At 35.3% G+C, this 21,477-nt stretch overlaps 2 protein-coding genes across 2 annotated transcripts in view; both read left to right on the forward strand.

Moving 5' to 3' along the window:
- Positions 1–6,424, forward strand: part of LOC135685278 (solute carrier family 67 member A2) — a 73,666-nt gene extending 67,242 nt beyond the window's left edge. The window contains exon 5 of the mRNA XM_089112829.1: positions 5,880–6,424. Coding sequence (XP_088968955.1) covers positions 5,880–5,899 — 20 coding nt within the window. The 3' untranslated portion in view covers positions 5,900–6,424. The remainder of the gene's footprint in view (positions 1–5,879) is intronic.
- Positions 6,425–8,826: 2,402 nt separating this feature from the next.
- LOC135685248 (uncharacterized) overlaps positions 8,827–21,477 on the forward strand; it is a 37,660-nt gene continuing 25,009 nt past the window's right edge. The window contains exons 1-4 of the mRNA XM_065201118.2: positions 8,827–9,177; positions 11,029–11,129; positions 11,520–11,580; positions 12,444–12,522. Coding sequence (XP_065057190.2) covers positions 9,147–9,177; positions 11,029–11,129; positions 11,520–11,580; positions 12,444–12,522 — 272 coding nt within the window. The 5' untranslated portion in view covers positions 8,827–9,146. The remainder of the gene's footprint in view (positions 9,178–11,028; positions 11,130–11,519; positions 11,581–12,443; positions 12,523–21,477) is intronic.

Raw genomic sequence — 21,477 nt, forward strand, 5'->3', positions numbered from 1 at the left:
TTAAATCTTCAAAATGCAACTGTAGAATATCTCTGAGGTGTCCCCAGGTTTTGAAAAAAGCGGAAGATATTATAAATATAATTTCATACAATAAAGTTAGCATAAAGTGTGCTGTAACCTGATTTTAAAAAATTTAATCAAGATAATGTAACAAGAAATACTAGCTCTTCACTTTTTTGTACTACATCCATACTTTAGGCTGGTAACGTTAAGCTCAATGATAACATTTGTTTAACAGCAAGGAAATTGGTTAGAAATCACACGAAATTGTTTGCTTTTTCTGTCTTAGTTTTCTATCTTTCTAGTTATTTTTATCTATATTTTCTAAACCTATCGTACTTGATTTTAAATTTTGAATAATGCATATGCTCATAGCTTTTATCATTAGAAATGTGGCTTTTGATTTTCTCCATACTGCTTGATGCAAAATGCTCCTTTACTATAAAGCTAATCACGAGTGCGCTATCAGAGCTCCTAATTTAAAAGATGAAATCAGTATTCTTCATCTGATTCTGATACCAATTTTGAAGCATCGGACACACATAAATTTATTTGAGCATTTTGGTCGTTATCGTGGCCATAACAGGGTTTATTCTTAGGCCGAGCACCATTAATACTTGATATTTGGTATGAGATTTCAATATAAACTCGATTTTTAAATTATTTATCGATAATATACTATCGAGCTATCACACAGAAGGTTGTCTTTTATATTTAAAGATTATAACAGCTAGTCAGAACAAATGGTGCAATACGATTGCAGATTGCAAAAGCAAGCGGACGAACATCTACATCAGTTAAACGACCACGCATTTCAATATCCACGAAATATTAGCTATTTTAGGTTTTCTTGTCTATGTATGCTCTGAACAAAAATACATCGCAATCTCATTTATGTGACAGACTATCTCCCATGGAATATCATTCTCAACGCTGGTTTTCATGTAGCTGATTCAAAATTTGGTTTCTTATCAGCTAGATTCATTCTTATAAAGCTGCCAAAGAAAAAAATACGTGGAGATAATTTCAAGCTAGGATTCTTATCCGATGATCCTTCCTTTTAGAATTCATTGCCGGCCACAACACCCAGGAAATTAGTGATAATTATCAATCCCTCTTATCTTCTTCTGTGGTTTGAAAATGAAAATGAATGTTGTTGAGGGCTTAGAATGATTTCGCCAACTATTCTTGTAATTATTGAAAAAATTATTCTAGCATTTCATGTCTCAAATGTTTTTTAACACAGTAAAAAACTTCTTAAATGATATAATAGCATACAAACAAGAATCCTTCATATTGAAGAATCAATGAATCAAAGTCAATGGCTTTCTAAAATCCTAAACAGTAACCTACCTAAGGTATCACTAGCTTTTCTTTTTTTGAAGTCAGATTTTAAGATTCTTAATAACTAAGAATTTTGAAGAAATTTTGATTCTATAAGACTTAAAAAAATCAGACTTCTTTTAAAACGCGTTAGGAAAATGATGGCTCTCCTTTCTCATAACCATTCTCAACAAAAGTTCCATGCTATCACATGTTTTCTCAGTGGCAGGAACACGTAGTCAGATTATTTTGTTGCACCTGTCATAAACGCCTTCCGTTAGTTAATTGGTTCTTATGAATCGGGAAAGAATAGAAACGCGGTTCTATACTGCGACAACATAATTTATTTTGCGGCCAGCGATTTTTTTAACAGTACCTCTCAGAAAAACATTCCACTGATGAGAGCATCCTGTATGAGCATTATTGTTATTATTTATTTATTTATTTGTTTTTTATACATAAGCACATTATATTTTTAATTACACGCCAAAGGCTGGTCTAGAGGTTATTGGCTCTTTGATGTTGCAAATAAAGTTTGAAAAAGAGACTTATCATCGTTTAGCAAATTTAGCAGCAAAAACGTTCGATAACAGTCTCGTTGTAAGATGCCCGTATTAATTCAGACAGTTATTTGAGTTTAAGTTCAGTTTGAAGCTTGCCTGGGCTTCAAGTGCCAATTCGTGATACTCTATACCCTGTTCCTACTCCCGCTCCCAAGAACTGCTCCTGGTCCTACCCTACAATACTGCTTCATTTGGTGACAAATCCGTAGCAAATACCAATCTAGCTTTGTAGAAGTAAATGTTTTACCAGGAGTGTATCTGAAAGGGGTGTAGGGGCAGGATAATCAGCTTTTAAAGTTTATGGTATTGCACACTTCTTTTACAAGAATACTTAACTTTTTGCCGAGCCTCAATATTCTTAAAAAAGTTTCGATTTGGAGCCTAACATTATTCGCAAGTTATTCTTGCCCACTACAAGATGTAAATTCTCTTTAAGATCAAAGAAAAAATTTAATTCTTTTTTGACATGTTGCTTCATAAACAATAACAAAACAGTAAAATAAATGTAGTATAGGAATACACAATCTAGTTACTGAGCCACACTGTAAAGTTAATTATTCACAGAGTGGATGAGTGTATTTCAAAACATTTATGTATAGCGTGAATAGATATGTACATAAATATATAATAGCTGCTTTGCTTTGTGAGAAAACTGAGATAAATAAAAGATTCCAGTCTTGATGAAGCTTGAGCCTGGCATTTTCATACGTTATTCTACATTTTAGCGATTTTGAGCCTCAATATTCTTATAGACTATATTCTTATAAAGTATAAAGGGGTTTTGAGTAGTTCAGTTACTTAGATCAAAGGATTTGGGATTTTCTTCCAAACGGTGTTAGGTCATCCACAAATACAAATAAGTTTAAAGTTCTTATAAAAATAGTAGTCACTCAGTGGCGGATTTAAGGGGGGGGGGGGCAACTAGGAGCGCTTGCCCCTCCCTTCGCGAGTTGAAGCAAGTATGGCGCTCCTTTCTTGGAAATTGTGCGCCCCTTTTGAAGAATGAGAATCAGGTGAAAAAGTTTCTGAGACCCATAGGTTAATTTATTTCAAGGATTAATTCAAAGTTATGTTGTTTATTACGAAAATGGATCCGAAATTGTTGTATACAGCGTTATCTCGTCATCAATTTTGGAAATTTTTCAGCGCCCCCACTATCAACTGCCCCTCCTTCAAGTTTGCTCTGGATCCGCCCCTGTAAGTCACTTGTCCATAATGCACATCTTAGAAGCTTCATGTTAGCGTTATATAGTACATTATGTCTAGCTAACGTTAAAAAAGGTTAATAATGATGATAATGACGATGGTGGTCGGTAAAGGCACCTAACAGTAGATAAAACAAGTACGGTTTGTCTTCATTTTTGTCTAGGTTGGTAGATTTTTCTCAACAAGCCCCCCTTCCTCCCCCCCTCCCCCGATCCATTTTCTCTGGAGGGTCAAGGTACGCCAGTACGTTATAACCATTTTTCCTTCCTTGAAGTTTGCCCGGAAACGCAACCCAACAAGGAGGGTATACAAAGAACAATACATGCGCAGTTGCATCAGCGCCCTTCCAGTTTCTGCGCGAGGATTCTCTTTTGTTTCTAGACCAGAAAATAACCTATGATATGAAACTAAGAAATAAAATAACGCCCTGTATAAAGTTTTGTTGCGTTAGTTACGGTAACCTAATACACACATATTCATTTTCGGTTGCTTAGTAAGACACAGTTTATCCTTTGTGAAGAATCACCAGCATATTTCATTTAATCAGTTCCATCTTTCGATTCCTCTATGTCTGATGAATTGGCTCTATATAAACGAATAGATGCATACAAAGGGTCATGTCGTGAGGCTTTTATTTAGTAAAGAGCTCTGAAGACTTTCTGTGAAAGGTATTAGGGCAAGACACGAAACTTGACTGCTCATTGGGGATGTTCTTTGTCGTCTATAAAGTTGTAATTGAATATGTGCCCAGTTTGGCACTGCACCATCTGCTGCGTAGAATAACTGAATTAAGAAAGCGTATATCTTAAATTTGGATGCAAAATTTGATTCTTAAAATAAATGCAAGAACGAGAAGGGTAAAATGGAGCTCAGCAACGTTTTATAGCATAATAGCTATGCAATTGCAAAATTCAGGCTAAAAGTAATATTCAATATTAAATGGAGGATATTCATTTAATCATTTGGGACTTTTATTTAGATGTTTGGCAAATGAGATTCATAAATACCACGTGTCAATATTCATTCACAGTGGCTATTTTTCTTTGTTTTTGGTTGTTTTATTTTTGTTTAAAAACAAATTTTGCTATTATTTATATCATTAATCATCGTTTTTCTCAAAAGTTATGTTTTACAATTATATTTTTTGCTTGATATTAGACCATTTGAATAAAACAAAAATAATTCGAAATCAATACAGGGTTGTTACTGAACCATGTCTTTACGAGCTCAGTGGAGTCAGGAACCTGTTGAGCAAACTAATTGGCACTATGTTTAGATAATTCAGCTATGTGTTTGCAGTAATCAGAAGTAATGGTTTATGTAAGTACCAAAGACGAGGTTCTTAAACTTTGTGAAACTCCCAGGAAGCTTGAATTCATTTGCCTAAATACCTTCTAGTTTCAACCCTTCACCTCTTCTTTATAAGTATTAAAGCTTATTTATATTACACGATAAAGTTTTCTTCATGCAACACCAAGAAAATCTTTACACAACCTTGAATTTCAATTGGCATTTAATGCCACGAACCTTACTCTGCACGAAGTAGAAGAGAAACTCCCTTGGTGTTCCCGCAAAAGCGGGGTCTTGCCAGACCCTCCTAACCCAAGGTGCAATTTAACAAAGTACGAGCTAACGCCAGAAGTTAAAAGAGGCTGTTAAATGTTACTTTGCAGAGATGACAGGAACCACGTCCTCTGCAATGCACAGAGTCCAGAGAAGTCGTTAACCTTACTCCAGACAAAAACATTTCAGAAGGCAAACCTTCCGCACAAGACTATGTGTCATAGGAGCTTCTATCATTTTTCGTGGACCTTCCTCCGGGCTCCGATCAGCAGCCTTGCGACCAGTGGCGGCGCCAGCTATTATAGAGTGGGAGGGTAATGGGCGCGGCCAGTGGGACCACGCCCCTTTTGCCTCATTTTAGTGACGTGTACCTAGTTAACTTTCCATAGGAAATTTGATCTACCCCTACCCAGCGTTTTTTAATCCATTTTCAGAAGAAATATGTAGCCCATATTTTCAGAAAAGTGGGGGGGGGGGTAATTACCCCCCATACCACCCCTTGGCGCGCCACTGCTTGCGACAGTAATGTTTTCCTGACTCTGGCAATGCAGCTTGCATTTGGCTTTCGATCAGGTTTCACTCTGTCAAGTGCCGAAGTGAACTATCTTAAGCTATTGACACAATTATCCTGCATACGTTATTTTGACAAAGTGTCAGTATGTGACCATTTGCTAGTGTTTTGTGTGAGCAGCAAGCACCTGATGTTTGCACCTTGGAAGCCTAACCACCTGCACCATCCAAATGTAGCTAAAAGAAACTTCCTTCAGTAATTGATTATAATTGACAACAATTGCCTGTTAATTTCAAGCACGTTCTACATCCACCATATTCAACATCGATATTTATAATATCCTTATTAGTCACTAAGATTTTATCACTAAAATTAAGTTTCCGAAGAAAATGTTTCCTTACCACAGAAAATGCGAATCAATGCCTATTTCATATTGCTAATACACATTGCATTAATCTTGACTTTTTCATATTCTTATAACAGATAAAATTGCTATAGGTGCTTGAATACGAAATTTACAAATAGATTTAAGACCATTTCGTTTAAGGAAGTATAGTCTTTAAAGCAAAAAATCGCCACTAATTTTTAGAGTAATGTTTCTAGCGAGAAAAAGAGATAAAAGTGCTGTATATCTTGATTCAGTTCACTCTGTTTACAAAAGCAATTCGGTCAAAATGTTGGTTGATACTCTGTCTCTTTTTGACTAATTTCAGGTTACTCTGGACGTGAGTGATTTGAATGATGAACAGGTGTGGAAGCGTCTTGGGCGCCGGAGCCACGGATCTAGTGAAGGCAACATGTGGGCTGCTTGTGAGTAGCATGGAGACAGAATATGGGAATCACTGGGGCATTAATTTGCTTTACGTAAACCTCGGTTAGCGGCCAATACTCCTAGCAACTAATGGATAGCAGCAAACGTTTATACTTTCTCACGATAACGCAAATGTGCGGTTCTATTGTGTCGCAGTAACCACAGGGCACACTGGGAACAGTGACCAGGGCCCCTGGCTTTAGAGGGGCCCCTAAGTTTCTGGCATCGTTATGTTTTCTCTGGAAGGTTTTTATAACACACGATAAAAGTTAATTTTTTGAGAAATAATTGTTAGTTCAGGCCCATCTGCAGCCATTATCACAGCCTTATAGGGGCCCCTTGATGATCTGTGCCCAGGGCCCCAAAACTCTTAATTTGAAACACATATAAACTATTTCATTCGAAACTGATGAATAGATACATACTGCTTTTACGTGCTTAACAACTGTAATTTCAGACAAGATCTAGAATGTTTGTAGCAATTTCTTTCTAGTCTTATTCTTTCAACTTATGAAAAATTCGGATAATCCTGCGCTTGTCGAGCAATGATTCTGCTAAGTTAAAAATATAATTTCAGCTAATTGCTCAATGGTATGAAGATAAAGGTTTCAGTCATTTGCTGCTAAAAGTATTGATTGTTAAGGGATTCAGATTGACATTTATTCTACGATTCATAGTTACATCACTCCATGAGAAATCAAAGAAACTGGACTGGAAATAATCCCTGTGGAACACCACCATAAATTTAGTTATCATTTTGGACAGGTTAAGAAAAAAATGAGCAATTATCTTAAATTGGGTAATTAATCAATTAGAAAAGCAAAATTGAGCAAATTATATTGTTGATGATTGATATCATGATAGTGAAAGTAGAAAAGATAGAAAATGGCTTTTGAAGGCTGTTTTTGGAAACAAACGTAAGACAGCCAGAGCAATTATTAGCCAATTTTCTCTGAATCTTTATGGTGGTGTTCCACAGGGATTATTTCCAGTCCAATTTCTTTGATTTCTCATGGAGTGATGTAACTATGAATCGTAGAATAAATGTCAATCTGAATCCCTTAACAATCAATACTTTTAGCAGCAAATGACTGAAACCTTTATCTTCATACCATTGAGCAATTAGCTAAAATTGGGTAATTAATCAATTAGAAAAGCAAAATTGAGCAAATTATATTGTTGATGATTGATATCATGATAGTGAAAGTAGAAAAGATAGAAAATGGCTTTTGAAGGCTGTTTTTGGAAACAAACGTAAGACAGCCAGAGCAATTATTAGCCAATTTTCTCTGAATCTTTTTAAGATTGCTGGCATGATTTGAAATAACTTAAACATGCCAAAAATGATTCTGGCTTGGAAGCCTGTTTCCAATGTAAAAACTTTTTCCTGACTCCTATCTCATACTAGAAGTAAAGGTAATGAAGTCATTCTTCAATGCAGAATGCCACATAATGCTGGTAACTTAGTAAAATGTTTAGACTCTGTGTGGTTTTAATCATTCCAAATCAATTTATTTGCTTAATTTACCATCTACAAGAAAACTTCACTGTAGAACTTAAAACGCCGCAGGATTGAAGTGCGGGTTTTATTAACAATAAACTTCATAAAATCCCCCTGGTAAAGAAATCTATTGAAGAGGAATTTGAGGTTATTTTACTGCTTTCAGCCACTAAGGATTGCTTTGTGCAGAGAACAAAAGCAGACCAAAGACATTATGGTTCGTAGTACATATTGCTGGAGTTTTACCGCAAAGTTTTATTGAATATCAATATTAATTCTGTTAATATACAGAATCAGACTTAATTCTTTTGTTTTCACTCTCCTTTGATTCCATGATACTTTCCGGCTTGATGAAATCTCTCCCAAGCCGAAGCGGTCTGCCTGAGAAATGGAAAGCAGGCTTCTTAGAGGATGTTATGTAAACTTTTCTTTATTATATTGTTATTTTCAGTTGAAGAGATTGGCTAGTTCTTTTCTTCTCTGATAATAAAAGTATGGCTTTGCCATACAATCCCTCATTCTTCATATAGCTAAGCAATGAATGACGAACAACGTAAAATCTTTTATTTTTGAACAAACATACTATATAAATCTAAAAGTTTTTTGCTTTTGTCAAATCAAAATTTAACGCAAGTAAAAACGATGCAAATGCATAGCTCTTCACACGAAAAGCTCTTTTTTGAATATTTTGTTCATTTAACATTCCTGTAAGTTGTGGGTGACAAGAATGCTGACCATTGGTTTAAAAAATTATGCTTGTCCTCGTGTTTGTAGAAAACTTCCGACGCTTGATATAAAAATATAGAAACTCTTGTTGGTAGCAATACCTAATTTGCCTCGATATAGCGAGCAGTTGTCAATAATTTTAATTTTAACTATTTTGAGAAGGTCTAGGAGCTTTGCAGTTCATCGAGGTTCAGAAGGCAGGCTCCGTTGTGCATATACCGTTCAATCATCGTTCAATGTGGAGGGCTCACGTTAAAACTATCGTAAAAGGATCTGATACAGTAGTTTCTTTCACACGATATTTTAGGGATTCAAGCCTTATTCTGATTAAGCCAATTGCAAATTTCTTTGGCAGATTTTACAAATCATTTTGATTTCTCATGCTCAAATATTTTAAGTCAGCCAACCGACCCCCCTCCCCCTCCTAAAAGCCCCTATGTGTCATACCCCTGTGGGATCATGAAGTGAGATACTTTTCCTATACGTTTATGCTATCTGACTGCTTATTCCTTATTTTGGAACTAAATTATTCGTGTCTTTTTGAAAGACATTAAAAGGTAGACGAGCGCCGTAAGAAGGGAAAAGATCTGAGCTCAAAAAAATCTGGTGGCCACAGAGATAGCCTCTTTCCCACGAGAAGAACAATGGGCCTAATTTTTTTGGCGCAAATTTGCAGGCTTGTAAACAAAACGTTGGAATCGCGATATATGTGAAATAATGTCGAGAAGACACATAAACTAGATATTGTTATCATCGAAAAGCAGCGGAATCTCGTCAGCCTATCAATCTGGTAGCTAAGACAGACTGGAAATGTGTTTGGGCTCAATTAGCAGACGCCAAACCAGATGAAGAACAATTCTGTCCCGATGCTCTGACTAGGGTGTCCATTATTATACAGAAAATCCAGGAGGATATTTATACCAAAAGACGTACATTTTGGACATGGAAATAAGCATCAATATCCTCATTCATCGTATGTATTTTTTGTCTAAAAATGAATTGCAAAAGAAGGGATTTTATTTTGAAAGGGACTTTTAGAATATTTCAAGATAGGTATGCTCTCCACTGACATTAAACTGGCATTGGTAAAATTACGCCTAAAAGTATGTCTAGCACCTATTAGCTGAAAAAAGGTATCAAAAACAGATTATAAATATAGTAAAACCCTGTGTAAGAGGGCCTACAATTTTGCAAGTCAGACTGACTAGGTTCTTATAATTGGGTATTAAATAGAAGATGAGGCTGTTTAGATTCTTAAATTGGTTCTTATTTGATGCAGGGCTTTCATAAATTCCTTTGTTTTAATTCAAACTTCAGGCATTTGGATGTGTTAATTTGGGCTAAAGGTCTTGTTCCAATGGATTTCAAGCTTATTATTCAAACATCCTGCTACCTACAGAAAATGTTGAGAAAGTTAAGCAAAATGGGGTCTACCAAAAGTTTGAATGCAAGTGAACATACAGCACTTTACCTTGGGAACAGAAAAATATTGAAATGCTAAATATAGTCGTGAATACTGTATTTATATAGGTATTTTAAAACATCTTTAATATAGCAACTTGAGTTTTAATGTCAGTTGGTGATCTCTACAAATAACCTATTTGAAATTTGAGCCTGGATAGGTTCTTATAAAATGGAGGTCTTATTTCAGAATTTCAGCCAGTAGGTTCTTAACTCACTACATATGTGAGGAGAACCAAAGCTCTTGCTCCCCTCTAAGCTCTTCTCAAATGCTAAAGGGGAGCTTCATATTGCTCTTTTAAAATCCACTAAAAAGAAAATAGCTCTCCTTGAAATCAATTTTTCCTTTCTTTCTACTCTTATTTATAGCTCACCTGGAAGTTACTTAGGAGAGTTGTTTACTGTTTAGGAGAATCCTATGACCAGGCCTACACTAGGTTCTTATATGCCAGTGTTTCAGGCCTCTCTTTTTGAGGTGCTTAATTGGCACTGGCCTAGGTTAGAGAAGAATCAAAAACTATCTTCTCAAAAAGTAGCAATATAGCATGTTGTAAAGATTACTTTTTCATCAGAAATTTGACATTTTGCCCTGGGATTCATCTATAAATTTACAGCATTTGCCATTTAGGGAATCATATGATACAATATGCATGTTAAAAAATGCTGTTAAACAATGCACACAAAGCTATTATTTGTGCTGGTTGTGTAAACCACTTTAAAAATAAAACAGTGTCGCCTCAGTTACCATTACAGGAAGTAATTTTGGATTGAAAACATGCAAATTTCCAGCTGAATTATTCAGTATATACATTTCTGTTATGAATTCATGTTACGATCAAAATTATGTGGGGGCTTCAACAATTGGAAGACAAAACTTACTAATCACACAGAAAAGCTGTAACACCAACAGTAGTGATATTACAAGTTTTCCAAGCCAATTTTTAGGGTCTCTTGGTTTTATTCATAGATTGGTTGATAAAATGCACTTTCAAAACTAGAATTTAAGTCTTCAGAAAATCCTCCTATTTAAGGTTCACAGACACTTGACTTGCAAACTTTTGGTGTCCTAAGCAAAATGACCTAGCTGCCTGTTTTGCTGTTTCATTTATTACTAACTGCATTCAAGCTAAAATATACACTACAACAAAATAATCCTCAAATGGCACAGAAAGGTTTTGTATATTTTGGTATTTTGATTAAAATGGTTCAATAGCAGATAGGTTTGATTTATTTGTATGTAACCTCAGATCTGTTGAAACAAAGGATGATTTTTATGGTATGTGTAAAGTCTTCATATCAGCTACTTCATTTCTGTCAATAACTTTGTATCGATAGTTTATGTCTTTTTTGTTTTTTTCTTTAGGCTACTTAAAAGACAACCAATTCAACAGAGCTGCAAGAGAGTTTGAGCATGAATGCAAATACTTCAAAAAAGTTGACATATCTACTCCAGAAAATGGACAGGTTGGACTTATTTGAAAAGAATATAAAATATTGATCAGACATGTTGTTTGAAATTGTATGATATGTGCAATATATTGTCTTGATAATCTTCTTATTCAGAACAGTAAAAGTGCATTTTTTTCTGTTCTTAGTTAACACTAAAGCTCAGTTATATCTTTATCATTTCTAATAATAATTACCTTGAAACAAGCTTTTGGATGTTTTGTTCCTTAATTCTATCATTTCAATCCTTTTTTAATTTACAAAAATTCAATCTTAGTTATACTTTTAGTTCATGTGGCTTCTCATTTAATAAAATTTTGTTTTAAATAATTTTTATTATTTGAGCAGTTTTTTTCAAATTAAATCTAGATGATATATTTTACTTAAAATTGTGTCTTTGACATTCAGGAGTTCCTGATGCCAAAATTGCAGAATATCATCCTAGAGTACTGTGCCTTGAAAAAAGCTGGTATGTCAGATAAGAAATTTATTTAGCCTAAGATCTTGTATGAAACCATCAACTGAATTTTTCATCAGTGTCCTTATCAGTATGAAACAAGGCATTTTCATTATTCAAAGCTGTTTGACCAATGCGTGACTGATTATGCATGTCTAAAGATCAGTTGTGGTATAAATAAAGATAATTATTTTGCAAACAAGGAAATGTTTATGTGAAAGGCATCTTAATAAGGATTTCCTGAGCATTCATATATCTGTATGCATTTACATGGAGGGGTCTCAAATTTATGTCAAAAATTCCTTTACTTGTATTTGTTATTCATCTTTGATCAAAAATGACTATTTCAAGCCAAATGTACACCCTGTTCCAATGCTGCCCTGCATTTTGCTAGAAAGGTCTTCCTGATAGATTGCTTGGAGTATCAGCATTATGATCAAATAACATCAAAGGACTCATACTCTTGAAGTTTATTATTATTACGTTGTATAGCAATGCTGTTGGCTTAAGCTTAGTCTGTGAATGTAGATGATTCTTGCAGGACCTTATTATTTAAATATGAATGTGGACATGCAACCTTTTTTGCTTTGGAGCTAGATAAACAAGGTTTCAAAACTTGGCAAACTAGGTTTAGGTGGATTGTCTGTGGCAGTGTGAAAAGATTATATGTCTACAGCTGCTACTTAATTTTTTTAACTTTGTTTTTAACTGCTGTTTTTTAACTTTTTATAAAAAGAAGGAAAAAACAGCTTCAGATTTGTGAGAAATGTGAGAAATCTTCTCTACCTGAAACATAGATTTATATTTGTGTGTATTGCTGACTTTCACATTGTATAAGAATGCCATTGAATATTTTCATCCATTTCTCTTTTCAGAACATGAAATGCAAAAAGGCCAGTTTCAATCTATCAATTCGCTGTGGCAACAATTTGATTCATTGATTACACAGATCAAGTGAGTGTTTTTTAAAAGTAAAGTCTTTTCTCTATTCATTTTTTGAAATCTTACTTCAAGAAAAGAAGCCATCTCAAAAAAGTGGGATCAATTCAGTGTTTTTCCAGACACTCACAATTTCCGTGTGAAAAATGTGATTTTGACTTAACCAGTTGATTTTAATCTGTCAGGACATATTTCCTGATTTAGCCACATGACATTGGCCACACCCACATATGATGTTCCCCAAATAGGTCTTGTTTGCCATGCTTCTAAGTAGAAGCATTTAATCTCACTTAATCTGATCGCAACACCACATGAACATAAAGAGATGGAAAAGAGAATCAAAGTAATGAATATTTGCTGCTAATTAAAATTAGACTTTTCATTCTTTTATTGGTGTATGTTTTTGCTATTTACTTTTTATATTCCTTATGACTGCTTTATTTTTGGGCTGGTTATTTTGAAACAACAAGATAGGGGAAGGAATGTTTAACAATATGAGAGATGAGAAAATTATTTGATGAAAATTATGATTTGAAATTAAAGTAAAATGAAAAATTTCACTACAGATTTAGAACATCTAAAATCATTTTTGCACGAATAGAAACAGTAATGTCCTCTTATGAAAAGTAATATTACTAGGTTTTTGCTTCTTCTTATGCTCACAGCTGCCCTACCCTGCCAAAATTTTTAAGCCTTACGTGGATAGATCAGCCAACTCTGTATCAGTTGAAAAGCCAGACTGAAGTAAATCCAGTTTTCAATATTTAAATAGCAGCAGAATTAAAGAGGTTTTTTCTCTATATAGAAAATGATTATTCGTTGAATGATGTTACAATTACCATTTTAGTTTTTTATTCTTCTGTAAACAGGATTTTCAAGAAATAGGAAAGTAGGTCAAAAAAGTCGCAATTTTTTAATCATGATTTCATTGATGTTTGTAGCCAGTTATTTGTCGAAATCCTGCGTGTTAAAGGATGATTTAGGAACTTTGTACCTAAATTGAGTTCAAATAACTAGGTTGAAAACACAATGATATGTTCATATTTCTATAAGAATGTATTATGAACGTTTAGTGTGTGTTTTTATTTAGGGTGGTTTGTACTCAATAGAGGTTTTTAGTTACCTTAATACAATTTCATAATCGATTTTTTCATTATATGTTATAATAAAACAAACCACTTGAAATATTTTCAAAATGAGTGCAGATCCAATTAGCCTAATTTCTTGTAGCTACTTCATGCCTGTTTTATCGAAATTGCAAAGAAAACAACCGACATTTTCAACGGGGGAACCTAGCTTAATTTTTTATGATGCCAGACTTAAAAACGCTTTTTGTTTACGGAGTAGGAATTTTAAAAACTTTTCAAATCTCATTTATTATTTTGAATTTTTTTAAACTTTATTATGGCGTCTGTAAATAAATTGCAAATGAATTGAAAAGCAAACATGCGATACATTCAACATACATATTGTGACTTTTACTGATGATATTATTTATAATCATGGTTATATTTTATGAATTTATGATAGGATGTTCATTTTCTGCATGATTAAAAAAAGGTCAAAGGGTTTGCTTAATCTTTAGTCAAAGAATATTTAACTAGGGAGCTGTCTCCTTTCTGGAGAATTCTATTGCTAATATTTTCCTGAATTTACAGTTTGCAAAACCTAATTGTGAAATTCAAATTATATTGCGCAATGTTCTACCCGAGAAATTTATGCTTTGAAGGAAAATCTAAATCTTGTAGGTTTGAAATCATTAATAATATATTAATTTTTGAAAAAACGAATTAATAAATTAGAAATAAGCTAAATTTTGTGAAATCCTCTTCAGAATTTCGTTCTAAATTTCATTTCAATTTTCATTTCATCTCATTTAAGTTCATTACCAATGTTATTTATCTGGATTTACTTTGCAACAGATTTTCCGTTGTGTAGAAATTCATAATATTTTCTATTATACGAAATAGTAGAATCTTGCTTCATCACAATAGGTTCTTCATCTTTTATTCCTTTATTTAAAAAGCTGCTTTATTACGGTTCTGGTTTTTCGTGCTGGTTTTGAAATTTTACAGTACTCTAGTTTTATATTATTATTCTCGGTCCCAAACTTTCAAATATATTGCACCGCACATTTTCTTTTGAAGTCATGTTTTATAATCCCAGCTGCCAGGTTTTTCTATACGAGGCAGCGACTGGAAAGAAAAGGGGAATCAAAGGGTGAACAGCCGAATGTAAAAATTCAAGGCAGAGAGAAGAGCTTTTGTAACGGTTGAAGCGATTTTTGTGTCATTAGCATTGTGTCATAGAAAAAAGCCGTCTCTGTAATTAACCTGCAATAGGACACTTTAAAACAACGGACACTTCTAACCAGCGGACAGATATTTTTTGTCCCAGATGGTAAAAACGCTCTTAAAGAAACCTTTATACAAAGGACACATCTATACAACGGACAATTACGCTTTTCCAAACGGTGTCCGTTATATTGAGGCTCCACTGTATTTTTCTTTTGGCGTTTCAGATCTATATGATATCGACAGCCATTGTTTACATTTGACCACTGATGGAACTCACTTGTTCAGTGTATGGTTGTAAAAATCAGTGGATGATTATTTTCATTTTTTCAGCGTCAGGTCCGCCAGTAGCACGAAAATCACGATTCGACGTATTCAGATCTTCCTTTTTCACGAGTGAATGTCTTTGACTATCGTCTACTTTCTTTTCTTACCTGAAAACCAAATTATATTGCATCCAGCAGTTATCTTATGTAACAGATCGCTCAAACGGGTGCCCTGGAGACAGCGGCGCGCGAGACACAGCCCACTTGTTAAAATTTAAAATTCAGAGAGCTCAGCCTCTCTTAACAAGTGAACACGTGTGGTTGAACAAATTCTGTGTTTGCAAACCCTCTTTTATGCTATAGATTTTCCGCGAATGAGCAATTTTCTATCTGTCTTTTTGAATGGGTGGATAGTTAGAATGATTTCACATACACAACATAGAATCGTTCAAACCAATGCCTACAGCCCAACCCACCATTCTTAATTTTTAGAACGCACCACCGAGACTGCTGCTCTTTATCCCATTTTGAGACAAATTTTTAATGTTCCTATTTAGATAATAGTTCCTCTAAAGTTTACATTATAATCTCATGTGGGTGTTCTCTCAAATACCCCTTACTCTATACATCTACATTGTTAGTTGGCAGACAGGTGCTTTAATCTGCATTTGATTCTTGAACAAATTATTAAAACAAACATACGATTGGTAAGTGAGTTAGAAGTGAACTACTGTTTGGTGATGTTCAGCCGCAGTTAAATAAGTGCTGTCAGTGTACAACAGGACACATCCAATTTTATCCCATGTTGATTTTGATAAAGTTTAGATTGTGGGATAGCAAGCTGAAATGCGCCATAATCTGTTTAAATATATTTTCAGATAATCCTTTCTTCCGAGCTTCAGCATTGCCCAAATAAGTGAAACAACTTGGTAATTAATTCAAAATTTTTGTAGTTAATTATAACGTAAGCTTAATCAACTCTTTCTGTTTATACAGCTAATGTTTTTAGTATCAGTTATAAACCATCCATCATTTTGACTCTTCAAATTTGGAGGGATTAGGAGTGGGCAGTGGTCAAAACTAGATCTCTGCATTTAGATGTAATTGTTATAAGCTGACGTCTTCTAATCTTAAGATTTCATTTCTCTGTGATCCTTGCCTTTATTTCTCTGATCGAGCAAATTTCATTTCTCTGTGATCCTTGTCTTTATCATGGTTTGGTTAATTTTCCTAGAAAATTTTTGCTTTGATGCGGTAAAAAACATTTTTGGTAGTCGATACTAAAAAAATGATGCAAAAATATGCTTTGTTTATTTCTTAGCTTCTTTATCATCAAGTTAAAAACTGAATTCAAAAATTGGCGTTTCCATTAATTTCCAGTCACTTGAAGAGTGTGGCATCAATCATTAGCTAAAAACCCCAATCCTTGCCACCTCAATCCGTCCCTTCGAAAGAAGCTAGGGAAAATGATGAGAGGTGACACAATGTGATCGCTTCTACGCAAGTACATTTAGGCTAACGATTTATGCTTGTATTCCTTGTACACTTAGTCGTGTTCCTTTGAGTGGTAGTTAAATTGCTTCTTTTTGTCGAAGAATTGGCTAGCTTGAAACCACGTTGTATCATTACTGAGCCACTAACATCATGAAATGACGTTAAACATGGTATAACGAAAGTTTTTGTGCTATGAATTGTAGCAAATGTTCTCCTGATATTGGCTATAGAGACGTTGCGTCACAAATGTGTTCCTTTCATTAAGCGAAACAAATATTGGTAATAGATACTGGTTGGTTGAAGGTTTAGAAAAAAAGTTTTTTTCGTAACACATTGAGGTATAGCGGGTGTATTTACTGAATGAATATCTATGGTGACAATGTCATCGAATACGTTTCAAAAATATAGTTTATAATTATGATTATTTAGGCATTGTCACATTTTTTAATGTCGTCTTGTGATTATTATTCTTGATGCTGCAGTTGGGTACACGATATGTTTGAGGTTGATGCGTTTGATAACAGGGTGCAAACCGTGTCTGACTTCAGTCTCTGTTAATGGAATATAGCCAGGATATCCTGGCGGATTTTAAGGCCAGTTTCCATTTGAGCAAAATCTTCAGCGAATTCGTTAGTGATTGGAATGTCTTTTGTTCTTTCCGGGTATGGGCGAGCTCAACTTCCTTGCGAATTTGCCATAAGTTAGACCAACGAGCACGCTCGGTGAATTCGCCGAAGAATTCGCTCAAATGGAAACTGGCCGCGGAAATCGGCACGTGTTATAAGGTGCAGAAAAAGGTTTGTACATATCGTGCAATGTGATTGCAGCCTAATGCTTGATATTTTGATGCATGGTCGTATAATAGTCTATTGGAGTTGCCTTTTTTCAACTGCATTCATTTGACTTTCCACCTGTGTACAAAGGATGCTGGAGTTTACATTTTGTTGTCGAAATGGAAAAGACTTCCAATGAGTGAGACGACTCCTATTCTTTTTATTATAGAGCATGCGCATTGAGCTTGGTTCTTACTGCGCATGCTCCATGACCTAAAGAACCAAGAACTGACTCATAAGTTTACTTTTGCACGTTCGTCTCTTCTACAGAAATTACAAGATATTCTATTGTAATTAACCTGCAATGCGAAAAGTATTTCATAGAAGTCTGGAATAAAGAAAGCAGCCGTTCCCGGTAGCTATTAACCAGTTGTGGCAACTTACCAACTAATTAAACCATAATCCACAAGGCTGATAATAAAAGGGCGTAAACGACTTAATACTAAGCCTGGGCACAAGTGTGCGAATGATTTATGGACAACTAGTTAAAGACATGCTTTGTTTTACGGAAAAATTCTGCGTTCGTACATTTATACAGTTTCCTTTTTAAGACCACTTTACTTTACAATGATTTGAGAAAGAAATTCTGGACGTTGAGGGTTGTGATATTGTGATTTATGCATATATTAAAATAACATTACATACATCAGAATAATTTAGTGAATTGTCTTAGAGAGAGCCATGCTTGAGATATGCACGGTAAACTGAATGTTCTGTTATGTTCATAAGACACGTGTGCTCTTTCGTGTACTACCTGCTATACAGAACATAATAAGGGCGTCTGTTATAGAGAGGCATCAATCGATGGATATTTATTTGCCAACGTAGAAACAGTTGATTACAAGAGTATTAAAGTTAGATGTCTCTTTGAAAGTTAGAAAACCTTGGTTTTTCACCCATTAGTTGTGAAGGGTTGTGCCAAAAGCTGCCCAACGCCTTTGCAATTTTACGTCAATCTCGGCCAAGGTTTTACGCAATACCAAAGCTTCAAACCACTTAGCTGGGATCTCTGGAAACCACTTGCTGTGCATAGACAAGCGATTACTGGTCATGTTAGCTAGGACGGCCATCCCAACGTGTAATCTATTGAATTTTTGCAAGACAAAGCTTGCGCAATAGCTAGAGTAAGCCGCTGTATGTGCAGTGAAGGCTTTAGAACCAGCAGCTGGCTGGCAAAAACTGACTACTGGAAACCACATTATCGTTTACGTTAGATTGCTCGGTCTTTTTTGTGAATGAAATTTAGAAAAGTTCACGTTTGTTCTTAAGAATAACTCCAACAGACTTAGTTTGGGTTTGTTCTCGTTATGGAGCCGATTATCATTTCCATGCATTTGTAGTCTAGGCGAGGCCAAATCGCCTGAGGAAAGTTATTCACATTTTGCAGCGTCTCATGGTGTTCGAGTTTTGGCTGGAACATCTGCATTTATGGTGGAATTGATAATCAGCTGAATTAGATTGTATATATTCTGCTGGACGTCATGCGAAATCTTATGTAAAACGATGTTTCAGTTGTGGTTTTGACTTTAAAAAATTCAGAAGGCTTTTTCTATAAAGATAAGCGTTGATGTCATTTTTAAGGCTCTTGAACACAGGATACCAGAACCTACAGACTGCATAGTAGGTCATTACTAGTAACGTAGGCCTTAAAGAACCTGCCTTTTAAAGATCCTATGCCTTAAAGAACCTGCGTAGTATTTTGTACTGGAGACATATTCCTTCTTTTGAATAGGAAAATTTGTTTCGATAGCAGATTTGAAGTCCGCTCAATTTCAAATGGAAGAGGGCCCGAAACAGAAGCGGGAGGTCATTCCTCAGAACCAAAACTTGTGGATACGTGAGACTTGCAATAATGTATGTATGAGTGATAAAAAGAAAAAACCAGTGCAGATGTAAACATTGCTAAGAGTTAGAATGAAAGCCCTCTTCCCCATGGGCTATTCTGGGGCCCTCTTTTCGGATAGCGACACTCTTGTCACAATAGAGACTCGATCCAGTCTTTTTTATAGATCTGTGGCTTTAACAGGTGACTGTCTTCAGGTTTCTAATCTTTATTTGTTTACAATTTAGCGCAATTTACATAGCAAATTTTACTGGAAAATTTCGTCATGATATTTCTGTGCAACACATCGTCTTTATGATCCACGATTTTCGCCATGATTCACGGTTTTCGCCATGATTCACAATCAAAATCGTATGACCCTCATATGTCCCTTCATAATACCATCAATTAATAAAAAAGGTAATTTTGTAATGGTTCTTTTATATTGTTATCTGCAATATGAATTTCATTAATAATGATTGCAACTGAGTTTAATTTTAGGTCTGTAAACGTTTTTGTCATTTTGTAGCACTGTTCAATTTTGTTGCTATTTAGATTAAAGTATAATCCTCCTTTTTTGGTTGGTTGATCGTTTAAGGTCTATCCATGATGAAAACAAAGGGTTTGGTCAAACTGTTTAAAAAGGAAAGGGTAACTTGCACTGAAAAGGTACTTGAGCACAGAATTTATCTTGCTTGTAACGAAACCTTTCCATTACTCTGTTTCACGGGAGACACTTCTAATGAATGAACCACTTGTGGGCAGAAAATTTAAGATTCCCTTCAATTCATGGCTTTTTAAGACCTTGAACGTTAAAATTGTTTTCTTTGCATAAAAAGACGTTTAAAGTGGAGTCACTAGGCTTAGACTGTTTGGTCGTTCACCTAGACGGCGTATTAAGCCCTAATTAAAAGGAATATTCTTGGACGTTCAATCTTTACTTGACCTCGATGGCTGACTGGTAACGGATCAAAGAATGCCATTATTCCGAAAAGGTCAACTTGCTCCACATGAGCTTGTCTGAAGCCAAATAAGGCCTAGTTCAAACGTCGCACTTCTCATGTGCCCAACCTAACTCGAGAATCAAGCACACGAGGGGCGCGGCGTCTGAATCTATGGCAGATTTAGTTAGGAGCGGCAAACTAGTTTGGATCGCCAGAGCTTGCCGAGCTACACGACTCCAGCACGGCACGGTTTCAAGCGTCGAACTTGTCATGTACCGAACTCAATGCATAATTATATTTCATTTATTTTATTTTGAAAATTAATCTCATAACATTGGATTCTCGTCGCCGTTTTGCTCTGTTTCTTAATTTTAAACCAAGATACTTCATGTAACAATCCTAAAACCCATTTGGCGCGACATAATTAAGTTCGACGTTTGAAACGGGAGTCGCGCTAAACATGCCGAAGTGTCGCTCCAAACAGGGCACATCAGAAGTGCGACGTTTGAACCAGGCCTAAAAGGTTCAGTCCAAGATTTCGCTATTTTTCTGAAGTTTGATTCCAACTAGCTAAATGTAGCACATAAATGAACAGAAGGACTCAACAACGAAATTGCTAACTTTGCAATGGTGAAAAATAGGAGACGACGAAAAACTCTCTAAGTTTAGCAAGAAAATGAAAACAAGATCAACAAGAAACTCGCTAAATGTGACACCGAAATGAAGACGAGGACACGACGAGAAACCTACTGAATTTAGCTTAGAAATGAAATCGAGGACGAAAAAGATGAAGTCGCTAAATATGCCGCCGAAAAGGAAACGAGGTCACGATTGGCTATCTTGCTAAATGTGGCACAGAAATGAGGACATGACTACCAACTCGATAAAAGTCACCAAAGAGAGAAGAACAAGAAGACCAACCCGCATATCGATACGCACAAACAGTATCGAGGGGAGGACACGGCGGCTAGCTCTGTGACAACGAATTAGATACGAGGACGCGATGAAGAACTGCTAAATGTGGTATTAATAGGAAAGCAAAGAAAGGACGACTAACTCGCTAAATGTGGCACCGAATTAGAAACGAGGACACGATGACAAATTGTTATATTATGACATTGGAATAAAAACGAAGACACGGCGACGAATATGCTAAATGTGACACCGAAAGGAAAATAAGACTCATTTCAAACCGAAGTGAACCCAATCTTGCATCGCTCTGCACTCTTTTATATAAGAAAATTGTTCATTAGAATATTTAGGCTTAGGATCGCAACTTTTAAAGAATAGAATTTTAGAATTTTAAGAATATCATCC

The sequence above is a fragment of the Rhopilema esculentum genome, chromosome 15 (genome assembly GCF_057945365.1).
Source record: "Rhopilema esculentum isolate cy_ngs chromosome 15, ASM5794536v1, whole genome shotgun sequence".
In the NCBI taxonomy this organism is placed as follows: Eukaryota; Metazoa; Cnidaria; class Scyphozoa; order Rhizostomeae; family Rhizostomatidae; genus Rhopilema; species Rhopilema esculentum.